We start from the raw sequence: 25764 nt of genomic DNA on the forward strand, positions 1-25764 counted from the left end.
AGCTCGGAGTCTTCTCCCCCTTTTTGGATTGAAGAGGCTCTCGGAGGAGCAGAGGAGGAGAAAAGATGTGCTGAGAGATGAAAGCAGAGGAAGACGGACGGAGGGGAGCCTCGGCGGCTTCGTTAGTGTCTGGCGGTCTCGGGTCGGAGAACACCGGCCTCGCCGCCACCGCGTTTAAAAAGGGGGCCGGGTCGAGGAGGAGCACCAGGGCGCCATTTCTGCAGACGGACTGCGATGTGCCTGGAGGAAAGTCCCCGCTGCGTGAGGATGAAGAGCAGGACGTCTTGAAGCTGCATTTCTCAACACGTTTAAATAAACAATGGATGTAACTAAAGAAGAGAGAAACCCAGGGAGAAAAGAATCATCCAACTCTGCTTCATGAGCTTCTTAAAGCAACGGCGACCACTTATTGTTGCAGTCCTCTATCGTCTGAATATATAACACATATTAATGGCTGCCGACAACAGAAATGGAGGCGATACCGTTTGTTTTAACGCGTCAGATTGTTTCGCACTGTTGCCACATGACCGTATCGCAATAATTGGTTAGATAACTACTACTACTACTACTTATTACAATAATACATATTAGGACCAATTTAACGGACCCACCTCCGCTCTAGCTTCTTCTAGATTGGAGACTTTGTACATATGTTGCTGCAGGCTGTAAATTACCCTCCGAATAACACATAAAACAGTCAGCGATGTTCAAGGCCGGATGAAGAGCACACACACACACACACACACAGGGACTACCTTGCCTGTAGCACTAACGAGTTTGGCTATCTTCACATGGCGGGCTGTTCCTGGACGTCCCTCGTGACTGTCGTGTTCAGAGAGAAACTCTCTCCTGAACATGTGCTGCAAATAGAGCAATTTTTTATTTTTTGCCCACATATCACTCCACGATTTCCCCCCCCCCCAAGCCGTCTTATCTCAGCATGCAATTAAACAGGAAAGGTCGCCCTAATTGCCGAGGATTATGGGAAATTCCATATGGTAATTCATCACCATCAGCAAGTTACGAGCCAACATGCAGATTCGGACGGACGCGCACAAATGTGCTTTTCACTCGCTGCGTTATTCGCATCGTGTTAAAAACAGTCATTCTCGTTATTGTAAAACATAAAAAAATGTGTTTGATATTCTCGATGTTTCAGGGCGTGAACGCGCTCAGCAGTGTGTGAGCGACGGGCGAGAGAGCAGGAGACGTGTCGGGGACCAGAAGTGTTTGTGCAGGTCAGTTAATGGATTACACCCGGGTCAGAGACAGACACACACACACACACACACACACACACACACACACACACACACACACACACACACACACACACACACACACACACACACACACACACACACACACACACACACACACACACACACACACACACACACACACACACACACACAACCTCCGCTCTCTAACCTCTGTCACGTAAAACCGCTTTCTCTCTTATATCTGGTCCCTCCTCCCCTCCTCTCTCCCTCCTTCTATCCTCCCCTCGTCCTCCTTCTCTTCCTTGGCCCATCCTCCCTCCATTCCGCCACCCCTCCTCCCCCCTTCCTCCAGCCCATCCTCAGCTCGTCCCTCCCTCCCTTTCTCCTTCCCTCCCCTCGTCCCTCCCCCCGTCCCCTCCCACCTCCTCCCCACCTCCTCCCCATCTCCCCTCCCTCCTCCTCCCTCCCTTCTTCCATCCTCCTGTTCTCCTCTCCTCCTCCCTCCCCTCCCCCTGTCCCCTCGTCACCCTTCTCGTCCTCCCACCTTCCCATCTCCCCTCACTCCTCCCCTCCTCCCTCCATACTCCTCTCCTCCTCCCCATCTCTCCTCCCTCCTCCCCTCCTCCCTCCATACTCCTCTCCTCCTCCCCATCTCCCCTCCCTCCTCCCCTCCTCCCCTCCTCCCGTTACAGAAGGACATCAATGTGGGAGCGTATGAAAGCCGCTCTGAGGTCTTCTCCCTGCCGAGGAGCTTCTTGATGAGCGGTGACTCGGTGAAATGGACGGATGAACCGAAGTGATGTTTCTCTTGACCACTTTCCCTCCATCTCAAATCGATCCCAAGCGATCCGTTAACTCCGCCTCCTCCTCACCTCTTCCCACTCGGCGGTGAAGGAGGGCGTTCTCTCCAGTCTCCCCCCCGGGCTGGCAGCCTCTCCTGGGGGGCTGGGACTGCCCGGCCCCGGGCCCCGAGATCCGGACCCCCAGCCGTGCTCCTCCTGGACACAAAACCAAACCGTTTGTATTAAAGCTCGTCAGATACAACCGGAACATTCACCCGTAAACTGTTTATAGAGATTATTTTATTCTCCAAGGAAGCGTTCATCAAACAGACTTTGTACTTAGCTTCTGATTCGTGTCTCGGAGCGCCCAGATGAGAGGGTTATTTAATTGGTTGCACTGGTTTCTAGAGCCAATCTGCACGACTGCATAATTCACACAGCTGAATATTTAGAATAAATGCTCGAGCTCTCGTTGCCGACTGGGTTCCCGGTGCTGACCTGAATTTAGAAACTTTCTCATGACTTTTGATAAAAGAGACTCTTACGTTATCCTCGGCCCCCTACGTCCTCGTCTCGAGAGAGGAAATAGGGACGGAATACGTCTCGCCGTCGTACCGCAACACCCCGTAAGCGCTCTATTTCATAAATCAGGCTCAACACTTGATGAGAAGAACAAAAGAAGACGCAAAGTGACCTGAATGGGAGACACGGCGACCAGGTTGGAGTCGGACTTGGACAGAGACTTGGTGAGCTGCGGGTCCAGCACGCCGCGGGGCACGGACCTCATCCTCCCCAGGGTGCAGGCCCTCTCCTCGCCCTTGGGCGCGACTCCCGTCTGGAGCCCCCGCAACTCTGGAGTGTCGCCGTTTTGCCCAGGGGAGCAGGAGGAGGAGGAGGGGGAGGGGGGGTGGGGGCCCAGCGTGGACCAGCCACACGCTGGATCTCCCTGCTCGCGGCCCCCGGGCGGCGCCTGGTCCTGGTTGACCCTCGTGTGGAAGACAGTCCGGTACACCACCTGGGGCTTCTGCTGGGTCGCGGCCCTCTCGGGCGACGAGTCGCTCTCGGGGGAGTTCTGGGCGGCTCCGCCTCCGATCACGACGCCGGACTCCGGGGTCGGCGCCAGGCCGCTCTGGAGGTCGGCGGAGGCATGTTTTCGGGGTTTGGGGCTGTAAAGATGGAAAGGCGTATCGGGCGTTTCACACGCCGGAGAAGATCCATGAAGGAGGCCCGCGAACTCCTCTGGGATGTGGCTCTTCCTGCGCTCCTCCAACAGAGCGCCGGGGGTGGAGGATGAAGAAGAAGAAGGAGGAGGAGGAGGAGGAGGAGGAGGAGGCGGAGGAGGGTCTCGCTGGTACGGCCCGTCGTCTGCACGGAGGACACAAAAACACACACAACATTTATTTAGCCGATTAGGATTAAAATGCATAAACGGGTTCTGTCACAACAACGATACGCGCCGCCGGACAGAGGACAAACATTTACACTCCTGGCACAAATAAAACACGTCATAATATTTAAAAGCTTCACACACAGAGGGAAGAAAGAAAAATGGGCCAACAAAATAAATAAATCAACTAATGCAAAAACAACCAAAGCTGCAAAAAGGAAGATAAGAAGAAGGCGACGCATCTTCTGCTCCGAGGAAAAAACAAGAGAACTCGTGACTTTGATCTGACCCTCTGTTCCTTCGAGGTGTAAAACCGTGTTTTGGGTTTGTGAACTTGAGCATGAAGTCATCGGGGCGGACGCTCTCACGCTGACCGGCTTCATCTCGCTCTCCGTGTGCAGCGGGCCGAAGCGTCTTCTGATTCTCCGCTTGCGTATTTGTCGACAGCCCGTAAAGAACAGGTCACACCTGAGGTGACGGCCGCCGCCTCGCGTGTGTAAACTCGTGTTTTCCTCGTGAGGCAAAATGCAAAACAAAGGAAGGTGCATTATTATTATTCCGTCGCGATTATTTCTTAAGACTTCGCCGGAGCAGAACTCGTGATGGTGAATCTCAGGAATGTGCTCCAGTGAGACTCCCGGGGGGGGGCGGCTCTCATTTATTCATGTTCATATTACCGATAGGTGGAATGACTGTGTAATAACTCAGAAGCGTTTGAGTCTCCATCAGCTCTCATTCAGCTGCTTTTTGGGAAAAATAACTGAAATAAACTCAGATTTACACATTTACAGACAACGAATGACAGATTCAGCCAGTTAGTGAACACAGTTGAGCATTTAGCAGCGAAATAACAGATTTGTCTGAGTCCATTGGAGCCCAAAAGCTACAAGGAAAGAGAATATTGGACAAAAGGTACCTCTAACTCTTATACTGCTTTAAGTCGGTGATGCTGACATATTAATAAACACGTCACTGTCAGGAGAGTTTTTGTAGTCCATCAATTAAATACATATTTTCTTCGCATACACACACATATACACACGCACACACATAAACAAGGGTCTGAGACCTCCGCGGGATCTGATTGTGTTGCTTATTAAACTATAATTCACAACACTATTCTGCCTTGTCACCTTGCACTCCATAAATAGCAGATAAGAAAACTCTCTCTGTGTGTGTGTGTGTGTGTGTGTGCAGCCCAAATCTCTCTTTATCGGTTTCCTGTCACTGTGTGTTACGGTTGTGTACCTGGCCATGTAAACAAGCTCACCCCCGATAACCATCAAACACACACACACACAAACAAACATGTGTACACACACACACACATGCACAAAAACACATGTGTACACACACACACACACACACTCCCGTCCTCACTAGAGTGAATAGAAACAGTGCCTGTTAAAAATGAATGCAGTCTCATAATAAAAAACGTCACTTGAATAATTGCACGTATCCCCACAGGCCGCCAGACACACACACACACACACTCTGAATTTACAAGTTTGGCATTTGACCACATAGTCCTGTTGCCTGCCACCTCCTCACACACACACACACCCCCCACACACACACACACACTCTGCTGTCAGCCAGTTTTAACGAGCACTTCATTCTGTCCTCGGCACATCCTGCCACATTTTCCATTTTACGAAACAATTACATAATGCGAGTCGAGGATGAAAACTCCTCTTGCGGAGGGAGAGAAGTTGAAGCCATTTTAACGCTCCTCCATCGGAGAGCAATTCTTCGGAGAGGAACGTGATGTCACGGCACCTGAGCTGAACTGAACCAGTCGGCCGTGTTTAAAAGGTACTAAAACAGCCGCCAACGGCCCCCTGGTGATGACTCATCATGGAGCGTGGACCGAAGTCGTCATTATTTCCTTCACAAGCTGAAAAAAGCTTTCGCTGTGACTAATCGTCCACTTCTTTTCCCGATGTGGCTAGAAGATCAATATTTACGTCTCTAGCCGCAGACATTTCAACAACAGTTGTCTCCAACTGTAAATTATGTGAGAGTTTCTCCAGAAAACAATAAAACTCGGATTAATGGCAGAGAGTTTCAGAGATATTAAACACTGGTCGGTGGGATCGACGCAAAACAATCCCCACGTTTTGACTGCACCGCGAAGGCATAACAAAAAAGTGAACGCATTACATCCCTAAACACAGCAATCAAAGCGGCAGGTGTTTGAGCGTGTTTGTCTAGACAGAGAAAAACAACAGAGACAGAGCTGATCGGTGTGGAAGTGAAAAAGTACTTGATTGAGGAAAGTGTCAGCAGGAAAGTTACGTGAATATATCCTCAATCTCTCTCTCTCTCTCTCTCTCATATATATATAGAGATGTATAGATTGAGAAACACACTTGACATCAGTGGAGCTAATGAGAATATTGATGTAATATAGGAAGAGAAACATAATAATTCAACCTGAAAACAATCTATTATCTTCCTCTGTGTGCTGATTCTCATTGTGTGTGTGTGTGTGTGTGTGTGTGTGCGTCTCTTACCTTGGCATTCAAAGAAAGTGCCGTTTAAACTAAAACACATTCATACTGTATGTGCTGTACACACTCCCCCCGCCCTGCTCCTCACACTGGTGAATTGCAGCACACGTACGTATAACAGTCCAGGGCATCAGTCCGTATACCTGCATTTCTTGCGAAAAACTACTGCACACACACACACACACACACACACAGATGAACACACGGGCGGGCTGTGGCACGCAGCAGCTCAGCCCAGGAAGCGATTGGTATTCAGACGCTTCATCTCAACACAAACGACCGCAGCTTCGGAAACATCTCAAGACAAAGTGTGTGTCTCGTTTTCCACGTGGGACAATTGGCCTTCAACGAGCGAAGGATCGTAAACCCCAAGTAAACGGTTTACCGACTCGTATTATTCAATGACGTCATCGCTTTCCTTAAAAGTTGATACACTGGAAGAGGCTGAAAACCTTCAGCGGTGTTATCCACCCACCAGCCGGCCAGTGGAGCGGAAGGAGGGAAGAAGAAGAAAGTGAGTGGGAGAGGTACGGTTCCGAAATCTAGCTTTTTTTATTCAATGTATCTCAACGCTGATTTTATTTATAGAGGAAGAGAACCTTGAAAATCCATCGCTCTCTCGTAAGATGCATGTGGCGACATGCTAAGTGATGTCATACGGGTGACTGGTTGACAGCTGCAACACAATGGATGCCGGGAAAATCGGATGAATTAGTTCTGAAAAAATAAATGTCTCCTTCAAATAAACATATGAGCGCAACAAATAAGTATAACAGAAATACTTAATAATTCTGTGAAAGTGCATTTTTCCTGTGCGGTGGTTCTCCAATTTTTTTTACGATAGAAATAATGTTTTATTATTTGGAAAAACATTTGGAAAATTTAAGTCAGACGATTCCTAAGTAACATATATGTGTTTACGTTCAAGTGATACCGCCCTCTAGTGGTTGTAGTGATTATGACTGGAGCAAGTCTTTTCTTTTTTGTGCCTGCACCTTTACCGTCACCATCGCACGTCATAAAACAGATTTATTTTCATCAGTTCTGGAAGACTTAGACAGAAGATGGTGAGAAAATGCTTGAATGTTTAATTATATGTAACATTTCTCACAAAAATATAGTTGTGCTTCCATACGATTGTATCCATCATATGCTAATTACATTTTTATTTGTAAATCGCTTTAAAAGCTTTACATGGTACTGAACAGAAACAATAAAAGACATATCAAAATAAGCTAAGCTAATAAATGACAAGATTTCTTTTTTACAGAATTAGCACCACGGGTTTAAAGCAGATTTAAATAAATTAGTTGTAAGAGCAGTTTTGAAAGGGGAGATGGTTCCAGAGGGAGGGGGGCAGCAATGGAGAAGACCCTGTACCCCCTGGTCCAGAGCATGGCCTGAGTAAGGGGGGGTGATGGTCTAATGGGGAGCAAGATTATGACGAAAAGGGGTTCCAGTAACGAACCTTGAGGAACACCTCGAGAGACTGGGGGCTGTGTCAGACTCCGAATTATTAATACTAATGAACTGGTATACGATAATACACAGTATTTACTTTACTATACTTTTTTCTGTTCAGTTTTGAAGAACAAAATCAATGTAAGTTACTGATTTGTAGGAGCAGGGAATGACCCTCCAGCTACTTTCACAGCAGATACTTCATCTCGTCCGAGCAGGAACAACACAAGTGTAACCAATAACACTGAAGAGGGCTGGTGTTACATTCAGGGGCAGTACGCCATGAGAGTTAGGCTGTATCAAAAGACTGGGACACTACATCGCTCGTGACACCTGTGAAGTATGGCTCTGTTTTCTTTGCACAAGACCCGACCGGTTTCAGTCATTTTTTGAGGCAAATGCTGAGAATTTTGTGTCATTTTTTTCCACCGTGAACACACTCAACACCAAGCGACTGCTGAGAATAAGATTGTTATATTGCATTGAGTCACAGCTCTGGTCTTTAACCAACTCATCTCAGGATGGTAAAGTAAGAGCTCCTACAAAAATAATGACCTCCATTTCCCTTGCAAAGCAATCACTTAAATAGAAGACTTTATTTCAGAGTGGCATCTCGAGTCTAAATGAAGCTTTTCATATGAAATCTAAATCCAGACCAAGATGACGTGAGTGGAGGGCAAAAACAATACACACTCTCAGATGGTGAGATATTTATATTCATATTCTTAATGTTGATTGTTGTTGATTGTTAATGTTCTGCTTCTTATAAATATATACATCTCCTTCATAAGAGGCTGAATCCATTCTCCCTTCCTTTCTCTCTTTTCTCACACACTGCAGATGCAAGATGTGTTTAATTGCCCGTAATAAATAATGGCTGCAATGGTCAACGCCACCGGTTTCTTGTCCAGCATTCTGGCTGGATAGAGAGGAAAGAGAGGAAGGAGATGTGGGATGGGGAGAGATAGAGAATGGAGGGCAAAGGAGTAATGGGAGGCGAGGCTACCCAGTGTATAGATAGAGATGCACTTAACGTGGAAGCAAAGTTCTCCTGCGCGAGTTCCCGCCTGCACATTTCTAAGCCGTACGGCATTGGAAACACACGCTTAACGTGTGCCGCACTACGGCGAGCACGAATAAAACATGGCCGCTGAAAGGTCAGCTCCAAGTGACCCAGGCTACAAACCCAACAGGGACTTTTGTGTACCACTACACCCCGACTGACAGAAAGACGTCCATTCCAATGAAGCTATAACCCAATGGTCAGCTGGGGTCGGCTCCGGCGCCCCCAGCTGACCCCGAATAGAATAAGCCACATACACTAATAAATAACAATAAACACAACACACCTCTCTCGGTCTCTTGGTCCTGAGCTGGAGTTAAAGTACGGATGGTTCAGTCTGAGACACCCTTCTGCCTCAACGGCGAAAACATCAAAGCCGTAATCTCCAAATTCCTCCGAACTTCCCTCTCTTGCCCCGCCCCTTTTTGGAGGATTCACGGATGAAATGCAAAAGCTGTTTTTTACAGCTGCCAATAAATCCCCACCACACCAAGTCACGTGATCTACCTCCAGCCCAAACAAGCACATTCTGCAGCAGCAGCCTCGCTGATAACGAAGACGCCATCAACAGCCAGCGAGGTCGCCCAGAGTTCGCCCAATCTGTCTTTGAGAAACGTTTGAGAAAACGTATCCGCGTGTTTATCTTCAGCTCAACGCTGCCTTCACTGGTCGCTCCAAAAAATGGTTCAGATAGCCGAATCCTCAACGAGATCTGACGGGCGGATTAAATCACTCCGTCAGATCTTCACAATGATTTCCACGGGTTTCCGATAATTAATTCTACGACTACTGCTGCAAAAATGAATCACATTTTTAATATCTCAGAAATCTCTCCAACTCTCTGTTCTTTTAAATGAAAGCCTAATTCTGCTCTCCACTTCATTTCATGAAGTTAAACTCGGGACTACTCGTATTGCCGCACTGCCTGATATAATCCAATAATCTTGATTTGTCGTCTTCTATTTCAGCTCATTTCTTTTTCATTATGTTTCGCACATTCAAAATGCGATTTGTGCGCTTTTTTAAATTGCCAATTGTTCCTCGTATTTATTTTCCGAATGACTTTTCATCTCACGTTAAGCACTCGAGAACCTCCTTGTTCTTGAACGGTGCTTTACAGATAAACTTGCCTCCCTCTATCGTTTCCCTTATTCTTGTTTTTATATGACTCGCATGAACTCTGAGCCTGTGAATGCAGACAGACACACAGACTTTATAAATACCACACACACACTGGGATGTTTTCCTCTGTGTGTGTGTGCTGGGAGATGATCCAAACATCTGATAGCGCCCGTGTTCCTCCGCCTCCAACACTGTTATTAAAAACTACAGAGTAATATCGGAGCTGTCAGTCATCCCGGAGATTTAAGACTGAAGTCTATTTCCTAAGCGCCCTGGATGAATCACTATCAGCTCCCCGAGGCGCTGAGCCAGCACCATGTCAGTGCCGGACTAAGCCGAGACAAACCCTCATGGAGGCGAGGCTCCGTCAGGTAATCACTCTCAGGCTGGATTGTTAATTTAAACGAATTACACGCGAGACGCGTCGGAAGGAGCGCTGCTGCTGTTCAGAAGGTCACAATCATAAGCAAATGGCACAAACCGGCCTGGAAGTAGCACCTTGATGTAGTAACGTTAAACCAACAGGTGCAACCAGGTGAGTCTTAAGAGAGAGAGAGAGAGAGAGAGAGACAGGTTGTTGTATGTCTGATATCCAGCATGTATGAACTCAGCCGCGGGGGGGGGGGGGGGGGGGGCAGTCTGCAGATTATTGAGTTCACACTTTCATCCCCTGGTTCAAGTACCGAGAGAGAGTGCATTGCCACGGCAAACGGCTCGTCTCCAGCGGTAACCCAGCGGTTTTAGATTCTGCTGAAGTGACGGCAAGTCGCTCGCTGGCTGTCATAGAAAAATCCATTAGTGTGTGTGAGTGTGAGAGACATAGAGAGACAGTGAGCAATACATGTGAGATGAGGTCAGCATTGATTAACTGATGTGTGTGTGTGTGTGACTGTGTGTGTGTGTGTAGCAGTCGTAGCATTTCAGCCCTGAAGCAGCCCAAAGCTAAATGTCACGCGTGTGTGTGTGTGTGTGTGTGTGTGTGTGTGTGTGCAAAAACACTTTTGTTTGCAGCACTTCAGTCATGTTGCTTTGTTCCGGTCACACTCCACTTCCAACGCCCCGGAGTCATTTCCATGAGCGTCTTGGCGCCGCATGATAAACGGGGGTCGCCACTCAAGAGCGCTCAGCCTCCGCTCAATAGAGCTGAACTCTATTCTCTCCATTCAGCTCCGTTATCGTCCTTTATCGTCCTCGGCAAGAGCCGCTGGATGCGATCGACAGCAGGACGAGTGTCTCTCTGACTTTCTGCGTGAGGCTGCGTGAGGCTGCGTGAGTCTGCATGAGGCAGTGAGGCTTTGTGAGGCTGCGTGAGTCTGAGTGAGGCAGTGAGGCTGTGCAGCAGTTCCTGGAGGTAAATGTTCACCATCACAATATATTCGTCACGCAGTTTAGCCTCGTCATCATTAACTCATTTAATAGAAAGGGCAGCCGAGGCTGTAGGGGTGTCATTAGTTTAATGAAGCGAATTAAGATAATTTAGTGAATAAAAAACTAAATTAGCCCAATCAAATCAAAACACACGCATCAGAAAAAACGAAGCCTCTCTGGTCATTAATAGCAGGTTTACTGTATTTGATTTAGCTTTAACTGAACAAGCACAGACATGAAATAGAAATATGTGTGTGTGTGTGTGTGTATCAGTCACGCTGCAAAAGGCCCTGCTGACTCCGAGCAGGACTTCCTGATCCGCTCGCAGCGAGCTGCCGGACGGAGACACGGAGCATGTAGTGCAGAGGAGCTTCAGAGCTACAGGCGGAGCGTGAGGCGTTCAAGAACACAAAAGGTCTGAATCGGGAAAATGGAGGTTTAATGAACTCAACACACACACACACACGCGGATGGGTGGATGGCTTTGCCATTTACGGCTCATTAACTGGAAGAGCTCATCGATCACTCGGCCTCCTCTGAGCCCGTTTGCATTATGGAGAGACAATGAAGTCAGCAACAATTTATTCTTCTTTTTTAACGGTCATTTCAAAGCAAGAGTCTATGAATTAGTTTCTATTGAGGAAACGCAGCTTTTTAAATTGGAAGATACACATTAAGTTTTTTCCGTGAGAGAGTTAATCGGAGAAAAAAGAGAAAGTTCACCTGCTAAACACAGCAGAGCTTTAAATGATAAAACACGAGAATGAGATGAAGGGAAGGGATGAAGCTAGGAAGTGTCTTCTTCTTCTTCTTTTCTTCTCCTCCTTCTTTTCTTCTTCTTCTCCTTCTCCTTCTTCTTCTTCTTCTGTCTCCTCCTCCTCCTTCGTGTTTCTTCTTCTTCTTCTTCTTTTGTCTACTCCTCCTCCTTCTGTCTCCTTCTTTTCCTCCTTCTTCTGCCTCCTTCTTCTTCTGTCTCCTCCTCCTTCTTCTGTCTCCTCCTCCTCCTCCTCCTTCGTGTTTCTTCTTCTTCTTCTTCTTCTGTTTCTTCTTCTTCTTCTCCGTAAACCGCAGCAGTGATGGAGCGGGTTATAAATAGGACCGCCCGCGCAGGTGGCCGACACCTGAGCCGCTCTGCTGCGGGGCCGGAGATTTATTGCGTAAATGTCGAAGAGCGGTCCGGCACATTGTTTTTGGGGAAGAAGAGGAGAGGATCGAAAAGAAAGAGAGAAAAATGATGACAGGAGGGAGGGAAGGAAGGAAGGAAGGTGAGAAGCAGGAAGGAAGGAATGCAGGTAGGAAGGAAGGACGGACCTTTTATGGTATTTAAAGTGTTCCCTTCCCTCTCTTGTCCTCGTTTCTCCATCCAACCCCCTGAAATCTCACATTTGATTCTCTCCATTTGTCAGATTTTTGTTCTTCACCCCCCCCCCTCCTCCTCCGATCTCCCACTCCCCCTGCAACGTTAGACTTTCATTCTCTCTCTCTCTCCGTCACCCACTCTCTTTTTCATTGGCATCCTTAGAATTCTTTGACTCTTTGTACCCACATACACATATATTCTCTCTCTCTCTCTCTTTCTCTGTGTGTGTGTGTAAGCCACTTGTTACCATGGCAACCCCACAATGGGCCTTATAAAGCTAATAAGTAAAGAGAGCAGGAGAGATGAGCAGAGTAGCAGAAGAAGGAGGAGGCAGAGGAAGATGAGGCAGAGAAGGGGGGGGGGGAGAGGAAGAAATGAAATGGAAAAATAAATGTGCTTCTGGCGAGGAGAGAGATATAAGACATATATATATATATATATATATATAGAGAGAGAGAGAGTGAGAGATGTACACATAAGGGCTTTATGATGTCTTGCTGTAAGTGTACTTTTTAAAGAACACATTTCATGGACTATAATTCTTAATATAATAATAGCTCTATGATCAATACTCGGCCAACAAGGTGAGCGTATGTGTGACGCTCCATCCCGAGGAACGGGTACTTAACCAGTATTAAAATAATACTGAAATACAGATATGCGTTTCTGGTGCTGCAATTAATATTGAAATGTCATAAATTCAAAAGGCAGACAGTGTCAATGTGGCTTCGGTTCATAAACTTAATATGTCTTAATAGTAATAAAGTGCTGGTAATAATGAGGTGGTAATGGTGACGTCTGCATACGTCATGACTGCGTAACACCCGCTGATATATAAATAAATAACCAAACGACCTCCAGAGCGAATGGGCCTCTTGAATTTGCACCCAAAAAAAATCTGTCAAAACTTTATAATTCTAAATAATAAATAATAAACCTTGCAATTTTTTTTTTGAATTACAGTCGAATGTGCACAGGAGTAATATTGTCACATCGGACGGGATTTTGAGATCACGGACGACCGCCGCCATCTTATTCGAGGTCCTAATAGAGCTGAAGTCATGTGACTCAGATGTTTCTCCACGGTGAGATCAATAACTGCTCCTCAACGTCTGGAGACGTCGGTGTGACATCAGACTCGTTATGCAGGTCTGAGAGGGAAACAACACATTCCTGTTGCATCAACGCCATGGCAACGCTTCAATGAGAGGAGGAGATGAAGACGTCCCATTCAGTTTTACGTGTGTGTGTGTGCGTGTGTGTGTGTGTGTGTGTGTGCACCTGTGGATTGATAATGAATTTGTTTTTCTTTCAGGGCACTACGCAGATCAAAGTCCTGCTGTGGCTCAGAATTACTCACACACACACATGCGTACACACACACACACACACACATACATTCACACAAATACATTCACACACACACACACACACACACCTTGCCTGCTTTGCCTGGTAGCAGCGGGTGTGAAGGACATTTGGAAACCCAGGTGAGAGGGTGAAGGGGGGGCTAACTATCGCCAAGGCCACCACTACGCCATGACAACAAGGAATCTCATCGCCGTGGTAACGGAGGAAGCGGGTGACCAGGAAGTGACACGAAGGGTCTCAAAGTGTGGCGCGGGGACCCCGAAGGGCCTCGAGAGGCGTATCTCAGTGACGTGGGAAACGATGTAAAAATCTATTATACTCTCGAAGAACTGCAATGTGCATTAGGGATTTATGATATATAATCAATCACATGTTTATTATTCTGTTGTGTGAATTATTTTCTCAATTAATCAATAACTGAAATAATAGTACCCATAATCAATGATAAAATCTATAAGATCTATTTGTGTATCATGACACACTACGATACGACTCCACTGGAAAGATGATGTCTTATATATTTAAATATGGTGTGTGCTTGTGCAGCTGCCCTCATTACGGGACTCTAATGAGAAAAAACACCTCAATAGTACATGGAATATTCCATCAGACATTCAGCGGGGGGGGGGATTAGATGGAAGCAACAGGGTTTCTTCTCTCTGACGGATACCAGCAGGACTAATGGAGCCCAGTTTTTAAAGAAAAGTTCTCCTTTGCATCCTAATTTACAGTAAAACACACAGACCAACAAACTGGATCACATTTCCACCTCAAATAATCTTTAATAAGTCTCATATTCCTGAAAAACAGATAACTGCATGTTGTTTTTAACACTAATATTACTACGTTTTTGCTGAAAAATTATATTAATTTCCATGGAATTTCCATGGAATTTCTCTGTAAGCGACATTTTGACTACGTTCATGCCGGCTACGGTAGTTTAATTAGCCCCAGTCGGCGCTGCGTCACTGTTAGCACCACCTTCGTGGCTTCCTCAAGGCCGTGCCTCAACACTGACATGCAGTAAGTCTATAATTAATAAGTCGTGGTGTGCAGGCATACATTCATCAACCCCCTCGTGACTCCATCTAAAGGTCGAAAAACCCCGTGTAGGATTATTCCGAGAGCTCGCTCACGCAGCGCCGGAGGCTGAAGTCGCTAAATCGACTAAGACCTCCACATTATTCCTGGAACTCGTGTATTTCTGGTGTCGGCGTCTCTAATTCCCCCCGAGACCGACGCGCTGCGACTCTCATGGTTACCTCCTTGCTCTGTTGTTTAGAGTCGGAGGTGTTTTTGCTTCTCGGCTACGAGTCTCACGTGTGAGTAGGAATAGATGTAAAGTAATAATGTGAAGACGTTATTGCGCCGCGAGGCGAAGAGGAACTTCTTTTACCGACATTCGGAGTATTGACCTTCGGAGTGAATGAGTGCTTTCTGCATTATTAATGCGAAAACTGAAGGAACAAAAACACCAACCAGGCGCCAGCCGGCTGAGACTTTAGGAACTCTACACAGATTGTTCCATGTTGGATTAACTTATTCTCTATAAAATGGCCATTGTGAGAGACTCAATGAAACTATAATCCAAGGGTCTTGAATATACAGCTTGTATACCTCGGCCTTAAATGACAATAAATCATAAGGTCTGATTTAATTGATGGCGCCCCGATATCAAGCAGGGTTCATACACATGTTGACTTATGGCTTTCCAGGACTTTTCCAGGACTTTAAACCAAATTTCCATGACAAAACTCTCGGTGTTTCCATGATAGTGGATTATCCCTGAGCTACTGTTGCTATGGCCACCGAACGTTTCAGTCACGAGTATGAGAGCGTATGCTGACTTATATTTTAAGCGTCTTTCTTCTAAAAAAAAATTCTGATATGTGAATATAACAAATTCCCATGAATTTTTCCAAATATTGGGGGATTTTATTTTGAAGAAGTGACTTTTCCAGGTTTTCTGTACGAATCCCCGTCGAGTCTTTTTCCCGCTTCAGTAACGCTCTCACCCGTGAGCTGACAGTCGTCGTTGGAGCCCGCGGAGTCCTCCTGGTTGGGGCTGAGCGGCGGGCTGGCGGGGGGGCTGGTGCTGAAGCTGGCGTAGCCCAGGGACGAGCTCACCTCGCTGGGCTCACAGCTGTGGTTGACCGGCCGCTGGACGTCCAGGGACGAAGGCAGAGAGGTGCGCTGCTTGGGCTGGAGACAGGAAGTAGCCGTTAGGAGACGAAGACTTTGATTGGAGTACTTTTATATCAACTTCACCATATTCTTGTCTTGTGTTCTTCCCTTTTGACACATTAAAAGCAATTAAAAGAAGAAGAAACCGTAAAAAAATTCATTTTTCTTTGTCATTCTTGAACTGTGGAGACAGATTTCATCTGTTTTATGCACACGGTTTTGAAATGTACTACACTCATAATTACAGACCGATTCATTCCGACACCTGAACATGTGCGTCAACACAGTTTATACGATGTAAAATTGCAATGCACATATGAATAGGGGGACAGAGGTGTAGAGAGAGAGAGGGAGAAAGAGAGAGAGAGACACATACTGGCATCTGGTAAACAAATCTTACATAATGAGGCGTTTGCAGCTCTTAACAACCTGCTGCTCCACTTCACAAGGAGCTCAGGCAGTCAAAACCCTCCTGGGGTGTGTGTGTGTGTGTGTGTGTGTGTGTGTGTGTGTGTGTGTGTATGTGAGATCGATACAGTGGACCTGAAATGTAAAGTAACCGGCTGGCGTGTTGAGAGACTCGAGAGGAAAACCTCCAGGAGACCTTCTCTGTCTCACCTTCTCTGTCTCACTCAAGAGGCACAATAACTGCACCGCGAGAGAGAAAGTGAGAGGGAGAGAGAGAGAGAGAGGGAGAGAGAGAGAGGGAGAGAGAGAGAGAGAGAGAGAGAGAGAGAGAGAGAGAGAGGAGAGAGAGGAGAGAGAGAGAGAGAGGAGAGAGAGAGGAGAGAGAGAGAGGAGAGAGAGGAGAGGGAGAGAGAGAGAGAGAGGGAGAGAGAGAGAGAAAGAGAGAGAGTGAGAGAGAGAGAGGAGAGAGGGGAGAGAGGAGAGAGAGAGAGGGAGAGAGAGGAGAGAGAGAGGAGAGAGAGAGGAGAGAGAGAGGAGAGAGAGAGAGAGAGGAGAGAGAGAGAGAGGGAGAGAGAGGGAGAGAGAGAGAGAGAGGGAGAGAGAGGGAGAGTGAGAGAGAGAGAGAGAGAGAGAGGGTGAGGGAGAGAGAGAGAGAGAAAGGATCATGAGATGGAGAGCAGAGCCTTGACATCGGGCCTTGCAGAGTCTTCGGATCGACTCAGAGGTGGAAAGACAACGAGTGGAAATGAGAACACAGGAGACAGGAAAGGGAAGGAATGAAGGGAGGAAACGGGGAAAGTGTGGCTTCAGATGCGGTGGTGGGCTGTATCTTAATACCTGTTTCTCGACTTTATGCGAAGCTAAGCGAGCCGGGTGGTGGTCGTAGCTTTATATAGAGTTAAATACGCGAGGGTTGTATCGATCTTCTCATCAAGAGAGCCTTAAAAGACATTTCTTTACACATTTAAAAGGACCAATGCATCAACCAGTCAGGATCTCCACAGCCCAGACAGGCAACAGGGAATAAGACCGTTTCCAACAGAGACTGACACGGGGAAAAAATGGAAAAAAGCCAAATCGTCCCTCGTTTTACGACCTCTTTGTTTTACTAAAGCGTCGATGAGATGGAAAATAAACAGCCAAACATGCTGATGTTAAAGTACAAAAGCTACAGTGTGTGTGTGTGTTTCCTGTCGTATATATGTAAATGTGTGTGTGTGTGTGTGTGTGTGTGTGTGTGTGTGTTCTTCAGGTCGACGTATAACACTTAAGGAGTTTAACTTTAACTTCTTTTATTTACCCATTAAGCCTCTTTTTATTATTATCTCTGCCTAATTTTCTCTGTGCATTTGGCTTCTTGAAGGTGTCTTCTCTCTGGACCCGTGCTCACATGCACACACACACACACACACACACACACACATTTACATATATACGACAGGAAACACACACACACACACTGTAGCTCTGGCTGAGGCTTTGCGTTAACAATGCAAACGGGCAGCAGGCTAATGAACATGTCATGGTCGATTGGAATGAGATAAATGAGCACACACACACACACACACAAACACACACGCAAACACTGAGGCAGGTCTTCCATGCCGTTTTATAACCACTGCACAATACATTTCCCCCGCTGTAACAGCATGCCTGGGGGAAAACACGCCATTTAACACTTTACAAATGTGTGTGTGTGTGTGTGTGTGTTGGTGCTTGAGCGCTAATGAATGACACCACCATTAGCTAGAAAGCGTAATACTTCACCGCAGACGAGGAGAAAAGTGCTTTGTGGCTTAAATGCGCTCGCACGTATCGGGAAGTGTTCGTTTGTGGAACTTAGACACTGTGCTAAATTATGAATAACAGAATCATCAATTATCATAATATTATCATGATTAAAAGATCAAACCGGGTGGGGATGGGGAGGGAAACCGCAGCGTTCACTGTTGATGAATGAAGAAGCAGAACTTAGCGATGCTAAAAGACCCATAATGCATGTTGGTGGAACCTCAGAAAGGTTATTTATTAAAATGTTTTGCTTTTCCATTAAATCTCTTAACTCACCGGCTGACTAATTTAGCGTGAGCGGTGGACTGAAAGGTAATTATCTCGATGGTTTGAATTTACATTTGCAGTCGTTGGACTCTGACAGCAGAAGCCCAGAATCCTGCCGTTTGTTGCCGTGTTTTGACTTTTCCATTATTAAGTCTTCATCCTGGAGGCTAAACACACAAAGAGATGTAAACACAGTCAGACAACGAACAGCTGAGGAGGGCAGAGCCGACGCCACGGCAACGAGCACACGAGAATAACAAAACAAAAGAAGGAAGTTGTTTTTTTACTTTAAACTACGAACTGTAACTCCACCGTTCGGCTCTTGGATCTGAATTCACACTTTGACACATTTGAGCTTTCCTTGTCTTGTGTGTGCGCTGTTAGCATGAGCGCTGTTAGTGTGTGTGCGCTGTTAGAATGAGCGCTGTTAGTGTGTGTGTGCTGTTAGAATGTGTGTGCACTGTTCGTGTGTGTGTGAGCTTTTAGTGCGTGTGCTCTGTTAGTGTGTGTGTGCTGTTAATGTGTGTGCGCTGTTAGTGTGTGTGCGCTGTTAGTGTGTGTGCGCTGTTAGTGTGTGTGTGCTGTTAGTGTGTGTGCACTGTTAGTGTGTGTGCACTGTTCGTGTGTGTGCGCTGTTAGTGTGTGTGCGCTGTTAGTGTGTGTGCGCTGTTAGTGGGTGTGCACTGTTAGTGTGTGTGCGCTGTTAGTGTGTGTGTACTGTTCGTGTGTGTGCGCTGTTAGTGTGTGTGCGCTGTTAATGTGTGTGCGCTGTTAGTGTGTGTGTGCTGTTAGTGTGTGTGCGCTGTTAGTGTGTGTGCACTGTTCGTGTGTGTGCACTGTTAGTGTGTGTGCTCTGTTAGTGTGTGCACTGTTAATGTGTGTGCGCTGTTAGTGTGTGTGCTCTGTTAGTGTGTGCGCTGTTAGTGTGTGTGCTCTGTTAGTGTGTGTGCGCTGTTAGTGTGTGTGCTCTGTTAGTGTGTGCGCTGTTAGTGTGTGTGCTCTGTTAGTGTGTGTGCACTGTTAATGTGTGTGCACTGTTAGTGTGTGTGCGCTTTTAATGCGTGTGACTAGGGATGGGTATCGTTTGGGTTTTTTCCGATACCGGTGCTAAACCGGTACTTTTAAAACGATACCGGTGCCTAAACGGTGCCTGAACCGATACTTTTTTTTTTTTTACGCGCAATGAGGACATTAAAAACCTCTTTGGCCATATTCCCTGTAGAAGCCGTTATCATGGAGCACCGACCCACAATGGATATCAGACTGTTAACATACACAATGTTCTCCATTATATGATGTGACATGTATTGTCATGTGCAGACTTTATAGGGTTAATCCTGTCACTGTTTTGATGGGCAAAGAGAACAACCAATCAGAGGGACTGAAGATGACACGTGACAAATAAAGTTTTGCTTCTGACAGCGAGAGTTACACTGAAACAAAGTGACGCCCCACGGTCTTTATTCCTCCGTCATTATATTCCCGGTAACACCGGGTATACAGCCGGGACCGCTGGACATCAACACATCTGCTAGCAGACTGTCACGCTCGTAGCTCGTAGCTAGCGCTAGCTACGAGCTAGCTTAAACATGGTTATAATGGCTAATTTATTATTTATTGGCCTACTTTTATGAATGCAAGACTTGCAGTCAACGTTACGGTACTAATCTGAGTTCAGGCTGCTCGTCATAATCGGTCTCCACGTGTTCAGGGGGACCGGTGACGGTCTCCCCGTCGCGCCCAGACTGACGCTGGTGTGCTCGACACGGGCTCACGTAGTCACACACGGCCAGGGTTGCCAGGTCTGTGTGACAAAACCAGCCCAATATCAGAACTCAAAATATGCCCGTGCCAAACCATATACATTGGTTTTAAAGTCCATGTCCAGTACCGCTGCTAACCATGTTGGTGTCCTAAGCATAACTCCTTCATGATGGGGCAGCGGGGGCGCAAGTGACTTTTTTTCGTCAGGCGCCGGCATTGGAGCTCTGCGGCGCGCGAGACGGAGATCGGAGTCGTGTTAACGCGACACGTAGAGACAGAATGACATGCTGCTGTAGAGACGACCAACAACAGACGTATTGGAAGCTCATTCTGCACATGCGTTAAAAAAAGATTAACTCATTAATCCTGTAATTTAATCATAACGCGTTATTTGTCACAGCACTAATATATATATATATATGGTTCTTTGAAATAAGTTTTTTTGTGAAATCATAGGTTAGGGCACTTATAAGCTAGATAGTTTCAGCCTCGACCCTTTTGGTCAGCCACTTTCTTCTTTTGTTGAATTCTGATTGTTGTATATTTTGCTGATCGAAATAAACTAAACTAAAATAAACTAAACTAAAATAAACTAAACTAAGGGGTTAAAAGGGCCCCATTTGTGAATCCCACAGAACCAAACCCACCCCGGGATGGGGTGTAGGAATAATCACACGAGGTGATTCTCGCCAAACCGTCCCATCCCGTTGGGGAGGTCGCGATTCATAATCATACTCGCCTATGAATCGCTCCTCCCGTGTAGGCGATTCTGAACCGCCTATCGCCCACCGCTCCTGTGAGATTCACAAATCCCTGCTGCTTTGCTGGAAATCACTTCTACTTACAGACTCTGGTTCGGGGCTCCGTGACGTCACTAGCACCAAAGCGCTTAGATGTCACGTGACAATGTTTCCATGGTGACGGACAAGGTCCCGGAGATCGAAGGCACTGCGCGGATGTGTCGGCGTGTACGTGCTGATCTGGAGTCAGTTTGGTAGGATTTGGGTATAAATAAATTATTTCATTTAAAATATGGATTTTTATTTAAAGATATTCATGTAATTTGCATGCAAAATAGGTCTACCCGAACCAGCGGACAAAAAATTCAACCCGCGGCAACAATTCAAAAGTAGCCCAATTCCGTGGGAAAACCGCGGACCTGGCAACACTGCACACAGCGCAGCCTCCGCTGTCAAAGTTAAATAATAGGCTATCGTAACCTGCTGACAGGGCGGAGTCACCAGAGAAGTTCACAACAATAGTTTTTTTCAATTTCAATCGGCTCAGGCACCGGAAAGAAGCACCGAAATGTGCGTTGCGTTTCGGTCCGGGTAATACCGGTTGTATTGGAACCGGTACCATATTGGCACCGGGTTTCGGTACCCAACCCTAGTGTGCTGTTAGTGTGTGTGCACTGTTAGTGTGTGTGCTCTGTTAGTGTGTGTGCACTGTTAGTGTGTGTGCTCTGTTAGTGTGTGTGCACTGTTAATGTGTGTGCACTGTTAGTGTGTGTGCACTGTTAATGTGTGGTCGCTGTTAGTGTGTGTGCTCTGTTAGTGTGTGTGCTCTGTTAGTGTGTGTGCACTGTTAGTGTGTGTGTGCTTTTAATGCGTGTGCTGTGAGTGTGTGTGCTCTGTTAGTGTGTGTGCTCAGTTAGTGTGTGTGCGTTGCTAGTGTGTTTTTTTAATTGCAAAATAGCATAAAAATAGCATTATTACCTTTTTGCTCAGATAGTGACATAAACATAAATACTTTCCCCCCCAAAGGCTCAAACGTGGTTCATTCTGCAGAGAGAGTGTGTCTGTGTGTGTGTGTGTGGGGGGTGTGTGTGTGTGTGTGTGTGTGTGTGTGTGTGTGTGTGCCCGAGCAGACATCCATCTCCACCGCCTCTCAGCCGGTCGTGATAACATGTGGAGAGGTTTTCTAGATTTCATCCTCAGTTGTTTTTGGCTCCTGTTCCCACACAAAAAAATAATTGTCTCCCACTCTCGTTCCTCCTCTCTCATTATCTGCCATCACTCCACTCAGGTTCACTACTCCTCTCCGTTATTGTGAGCTCAATTTGAACGAGGAATAATTCAACCTTTCATCCGTTATAAATTACGAAAAGCTGAATCTATCGTGGCGTAAGGCGAACGTAACTTTCTTCTCGGGCTCGAAACTAATGAGGTGAATGAACTTCATGATTTATTGAGATCATCGAAATGATGCAGACAAATCATTCTTCATGCAGACGACCAATACCAGGAAAAAGCTCCGATGTGCAACTCCCGGTGGAGAGCGTTTCAGCATTAGCCTGAGTCAGCAGTAATTAGATGTGTTTGACCCACCGGCTTCCTGCTGGCTGGGAAAGTAAACCTCTTTGACACACACACACACACACACACACACACACACACGTAAAGGTATCCTATCTGTTTCAGCAACTTCCAGATGGAATGCTGTAAGCTGTAAACTATGATGAGAGGAATGAGCTGACCGAGGAAGTAAATTGATCTTTTAGTCCTCCTCTCCATCCGCTTCTCTCATTTCTTGCCATCCCTGTGGAAACATGATTACTGCTTGTTTATTGATTGTGTGTGTGTGTGTCTGTCTGTGTGTGTGTGGTCTTTGCACAGCCTGCAGTTGCAGCATGGACTCTCCCAAAGAGCTGGCACATGCTCATGGAAGTGCACACATGTCCGTGGGATTACACACAAATCCGAGCAAATATCCTGGAAGATTAGCTGGAGCCACAGTGGCAATGCGGTGTGTGTGTGTGTGTGTTCAGCAATCAGCACAAACACACACACACAACCCCAACAGCTACGTGACGGATGAGAACAGAGTAATGAGCTGTGAATGCGAAAATGTGTGTCTGCACCCGTGGTGCGTTCAGGGACGCTGGTTTAAAAACAAGAGAGGTTCCTCAAATGGTAATATAGTTCAACGCTTGAAATATGATACGAATATGTTCATTATAAAGCTATATATATATATATATATATATATATATATATATATCTGCATTGGTCAAAACATAGCATCTCTACTTCATTGATCCCTCGTTGTGTGCCTTGCTCAAGAGCACTCTGACCTCAGTTATTTAGGGAGTTGAGAGAATAAGTCTCAGTTTGGTCAAAAGAATCCTCCAGCGGGACTTAGGACCAACAAACCGCTGGAGAGCCCGCTCCATAAAACTCTTATACACTGTGTGGTGTGTGTGTGTGTGTGTGTGTGTGTATGTGTGTGTGTGTGTACCAGATTATCCCTGTTTACATTTATGTGTGTGTATGTACATACATATGTAGCAATGTGTCCATGTGTGACAGTGGATCTGAATGTGTGATGTAAACCAAGCCTCAGAAAAACACACACACACACAAACACACACACCACACACACACACACACACTGTAATGCATTCCTTCAATTCTAAGACTCTCTAGAAATGTGAAGGTGGCTGTTGAGCTGCATTTCGTGAAGCTGAGGAATTTAATTACTTTGTCTATCGTATCTACGTCAAAGTACACGCGAAATATTAGAAATGGAAATCGGACCCTCACGATGAGAGAAGTACAAAAGAGCTTGTGCACAGCGTGTGTGTGTGTGTGTGTATGTGTTATTGTGAACATGTGATTGTCTGAGACACCAGCTTCAGCCTTCGCGCACGAAACACGAGTTCTATCATGTGTTGCCTGTAAGTTGGAATGGTTGTTATAATTTCTGCACACACACACACACACACACACACACATGAAAACCGACAACCCCGTGACGCCGGGTGCATCTCTCTGATCATTCCCTCCTTTCGCCCCGCTTCGCGGCCCATCTGCCCCGCGAGTGTGACCGAGAGCTCGTGTCCAGCTGACGGTTTGAAGAAGACGAGAAGCCGGCGACGAATGAATAAATAAATAAATAAACAACAACAAAAAAACATGAAAGCCCATGGATTCCAGTCAACGCGGCACGTGTGATCTCATGTGTTTATTTATCGGCGGCTGGCTTTGTGGTCAAAGCGGCGGCGGCGTCAGCCGAGTAATTACATTCATACACGGCTTTAAATGTGCTCAGAGGAGGAAGAGGAGGAGGAGGAGGAGGAGGGGAGGAGGGGGAGGAGGGGCTGTAAACATTGATCAAATTCGTATTCCAAAATGGTTTCGCTTATATTCAAAGAGAATTATGCCAAACGGGCAAATGAGTCGACTTATAAAACTCGTCTTTTCAGGCAAGATGTGTGCGTGTATGCGACTGTGTGTGTGTGCGTGTTTGCGAGTGTGTGTGTGTCTGTGACATTTCTTTCCATACACACATCTCCAGGCTAGTTTCCAAGAAATATGAGAGGTCAATTTTGGGGAATTTTGATGTTTCAATAAGCGTCAACATTATCAAACTAAATATCAGTTTATTATATTATTTGGCTTAAATTATTAAAATGTTGCTTCTGTAAAAAAAAGATGTTTGGCAAATTTTGATTAAACTCAAATAAATGTAAAAAATGTTAAATTAGATTCACCGCGTCATCGTCTCTCTGGTAAAACAACATCGTAAATGTGTCATACAACGTATAAGATGACATTATTTCACATTATTCACTTAAACCTTTGTGACCCGAGTAGACAACGAGGAAACGAGGAAATGAGGAAACGATATAATCGAGTATTAAATAGATAAATTAACCGTGTTGTGAACGCATCACTGCAGCTCGTGGATATTTTTTTATATCTTGGTCACAATAGAAAATTAAACGTATTATTAACAGTCGTCCAAGGCTACCCGTCTATTTCTAGATTTAATATAGAGTTATATCACTGTTGTACGAGATGGCAGCAAACCATCAGATCAAATCATCCCGTGTGTGTGTGTGTGTGTGTGTGTGTGTGTGTCTGTGTGTGTGTGAGTGTGTGTGTGCAAGTGTTTGAGTCCACTTGTAGGTGGATACTGTGATGTTCAATAATGCATCAGTTGCCTCTACAACACATTCATTAGTGCGTGTGTAACTGTGTGTGTGTGTGTGCGTGTGTGTATCTGTGTGTGCGTGTGTGTGTGTGTGTGTGCGTGCGCTCACCTGTGGGCGGATGACTCTCTCAATGTTCTTCAGGGCAGTGTCGGGGGACGGCGGGGAGCAGTCTGGAGCGGGTCCCGTCAAACTGTTGCCATGGTTACCGTGCTCCCCCTCACTCACAGTTACATGGGACAGGTGACCTTAATAGAGGGAGGGGAGAGAGAGAGAGAGAGAGAGAGAGGTGGAGGGAGGGTGAGATTTGTTTAGTTTTGTCTAATTCCAGTATTGTGTTTGAGACCGGACCAGGATGAGACTGGGACCAGACTAGGACCAGACTAGGACCAGACCAGGACCAGACTAGGACCAGACTAGGACCAGACCAGGACCAGACTAGGACCAGACTAGGACCAGACCAGGACCAGACTAGGACCAGACTAGGACCAGACTAGTACCAGACCAGGACCAGACTAGGACCAGACTAGGACCAGACTAGGACCAGACCAGGACCAGACTAGGACCAGACCAGGACCAGACTAGGACCAGACTAGTACCAGACCAGGACCAGACTAGGACCAGACTAGGACCAGACTGAGACCGGACCAGGACCAGACTAGGACCAGACTAGGACCAGACTAGGACCAGACTAGAACCAGACCGGGACCAGACTAGGACCAGACCGGGACCAGACCAGGACCAGACTAGGACCAGACCAGGAC

General features: G+C 46.4%; 1 protein-coding gene across 6 annotated transcripts in view; it reads right to left on the minus strand.

The window, feature by feature from the left end:
* anks1b (ankyrin repeat and sterile alpha motif domain containing 1B) overlaps positions 1 to 25764 on the minus strand; it is a 147744-nt gene that overhangs the window by 44823 nt on the left and 77157 nt on the right. For 5 of the 6 annotated variants that reach the window (XM_056425022.1, XM_056425021.1, XM_056425020.1 and 2 more), the window contains 4 exons: positions 25112 to 25248; positions 15666 to 15852; positions 2700 to 3370; positions 2096 to 2221 (listed from right to left, as the gene is read on the minus strand). In XM_056425022.1, the coding sequence (XP_056280997.1) occupies positions 2096 to 2221; positions 2700 to 3370; positions 15666 to 15852; positions 25112 to 25248 (1121 nt within the window). Of the gene's footprint in view, positions 1 to 755; positions 1278 to 2095; positions 2222 to 2699; positions 3371 to 15665; positions 15853 to 25111; positions 25249 to 25764 lie in introns of those variants that run through there. The other variant, XM_056425024.1, reaches the window with a different exon arrangement.

Source organism: Pseudoliparis swirei, chromosome 10 (assembly GCF_029220125.1).
Source record: "Pseudoliparis swirei isolate HS2019 ecotype Mariana Trench chromosome 10, NWPU_hadal_v1, whole genome shotgun sequence".
NCBI lineage: Eukaryota > Metazoa > Chordata > Actinopteri > Perciformes > Liparidae > Pseudoliparis > Pseudoliparis swirei.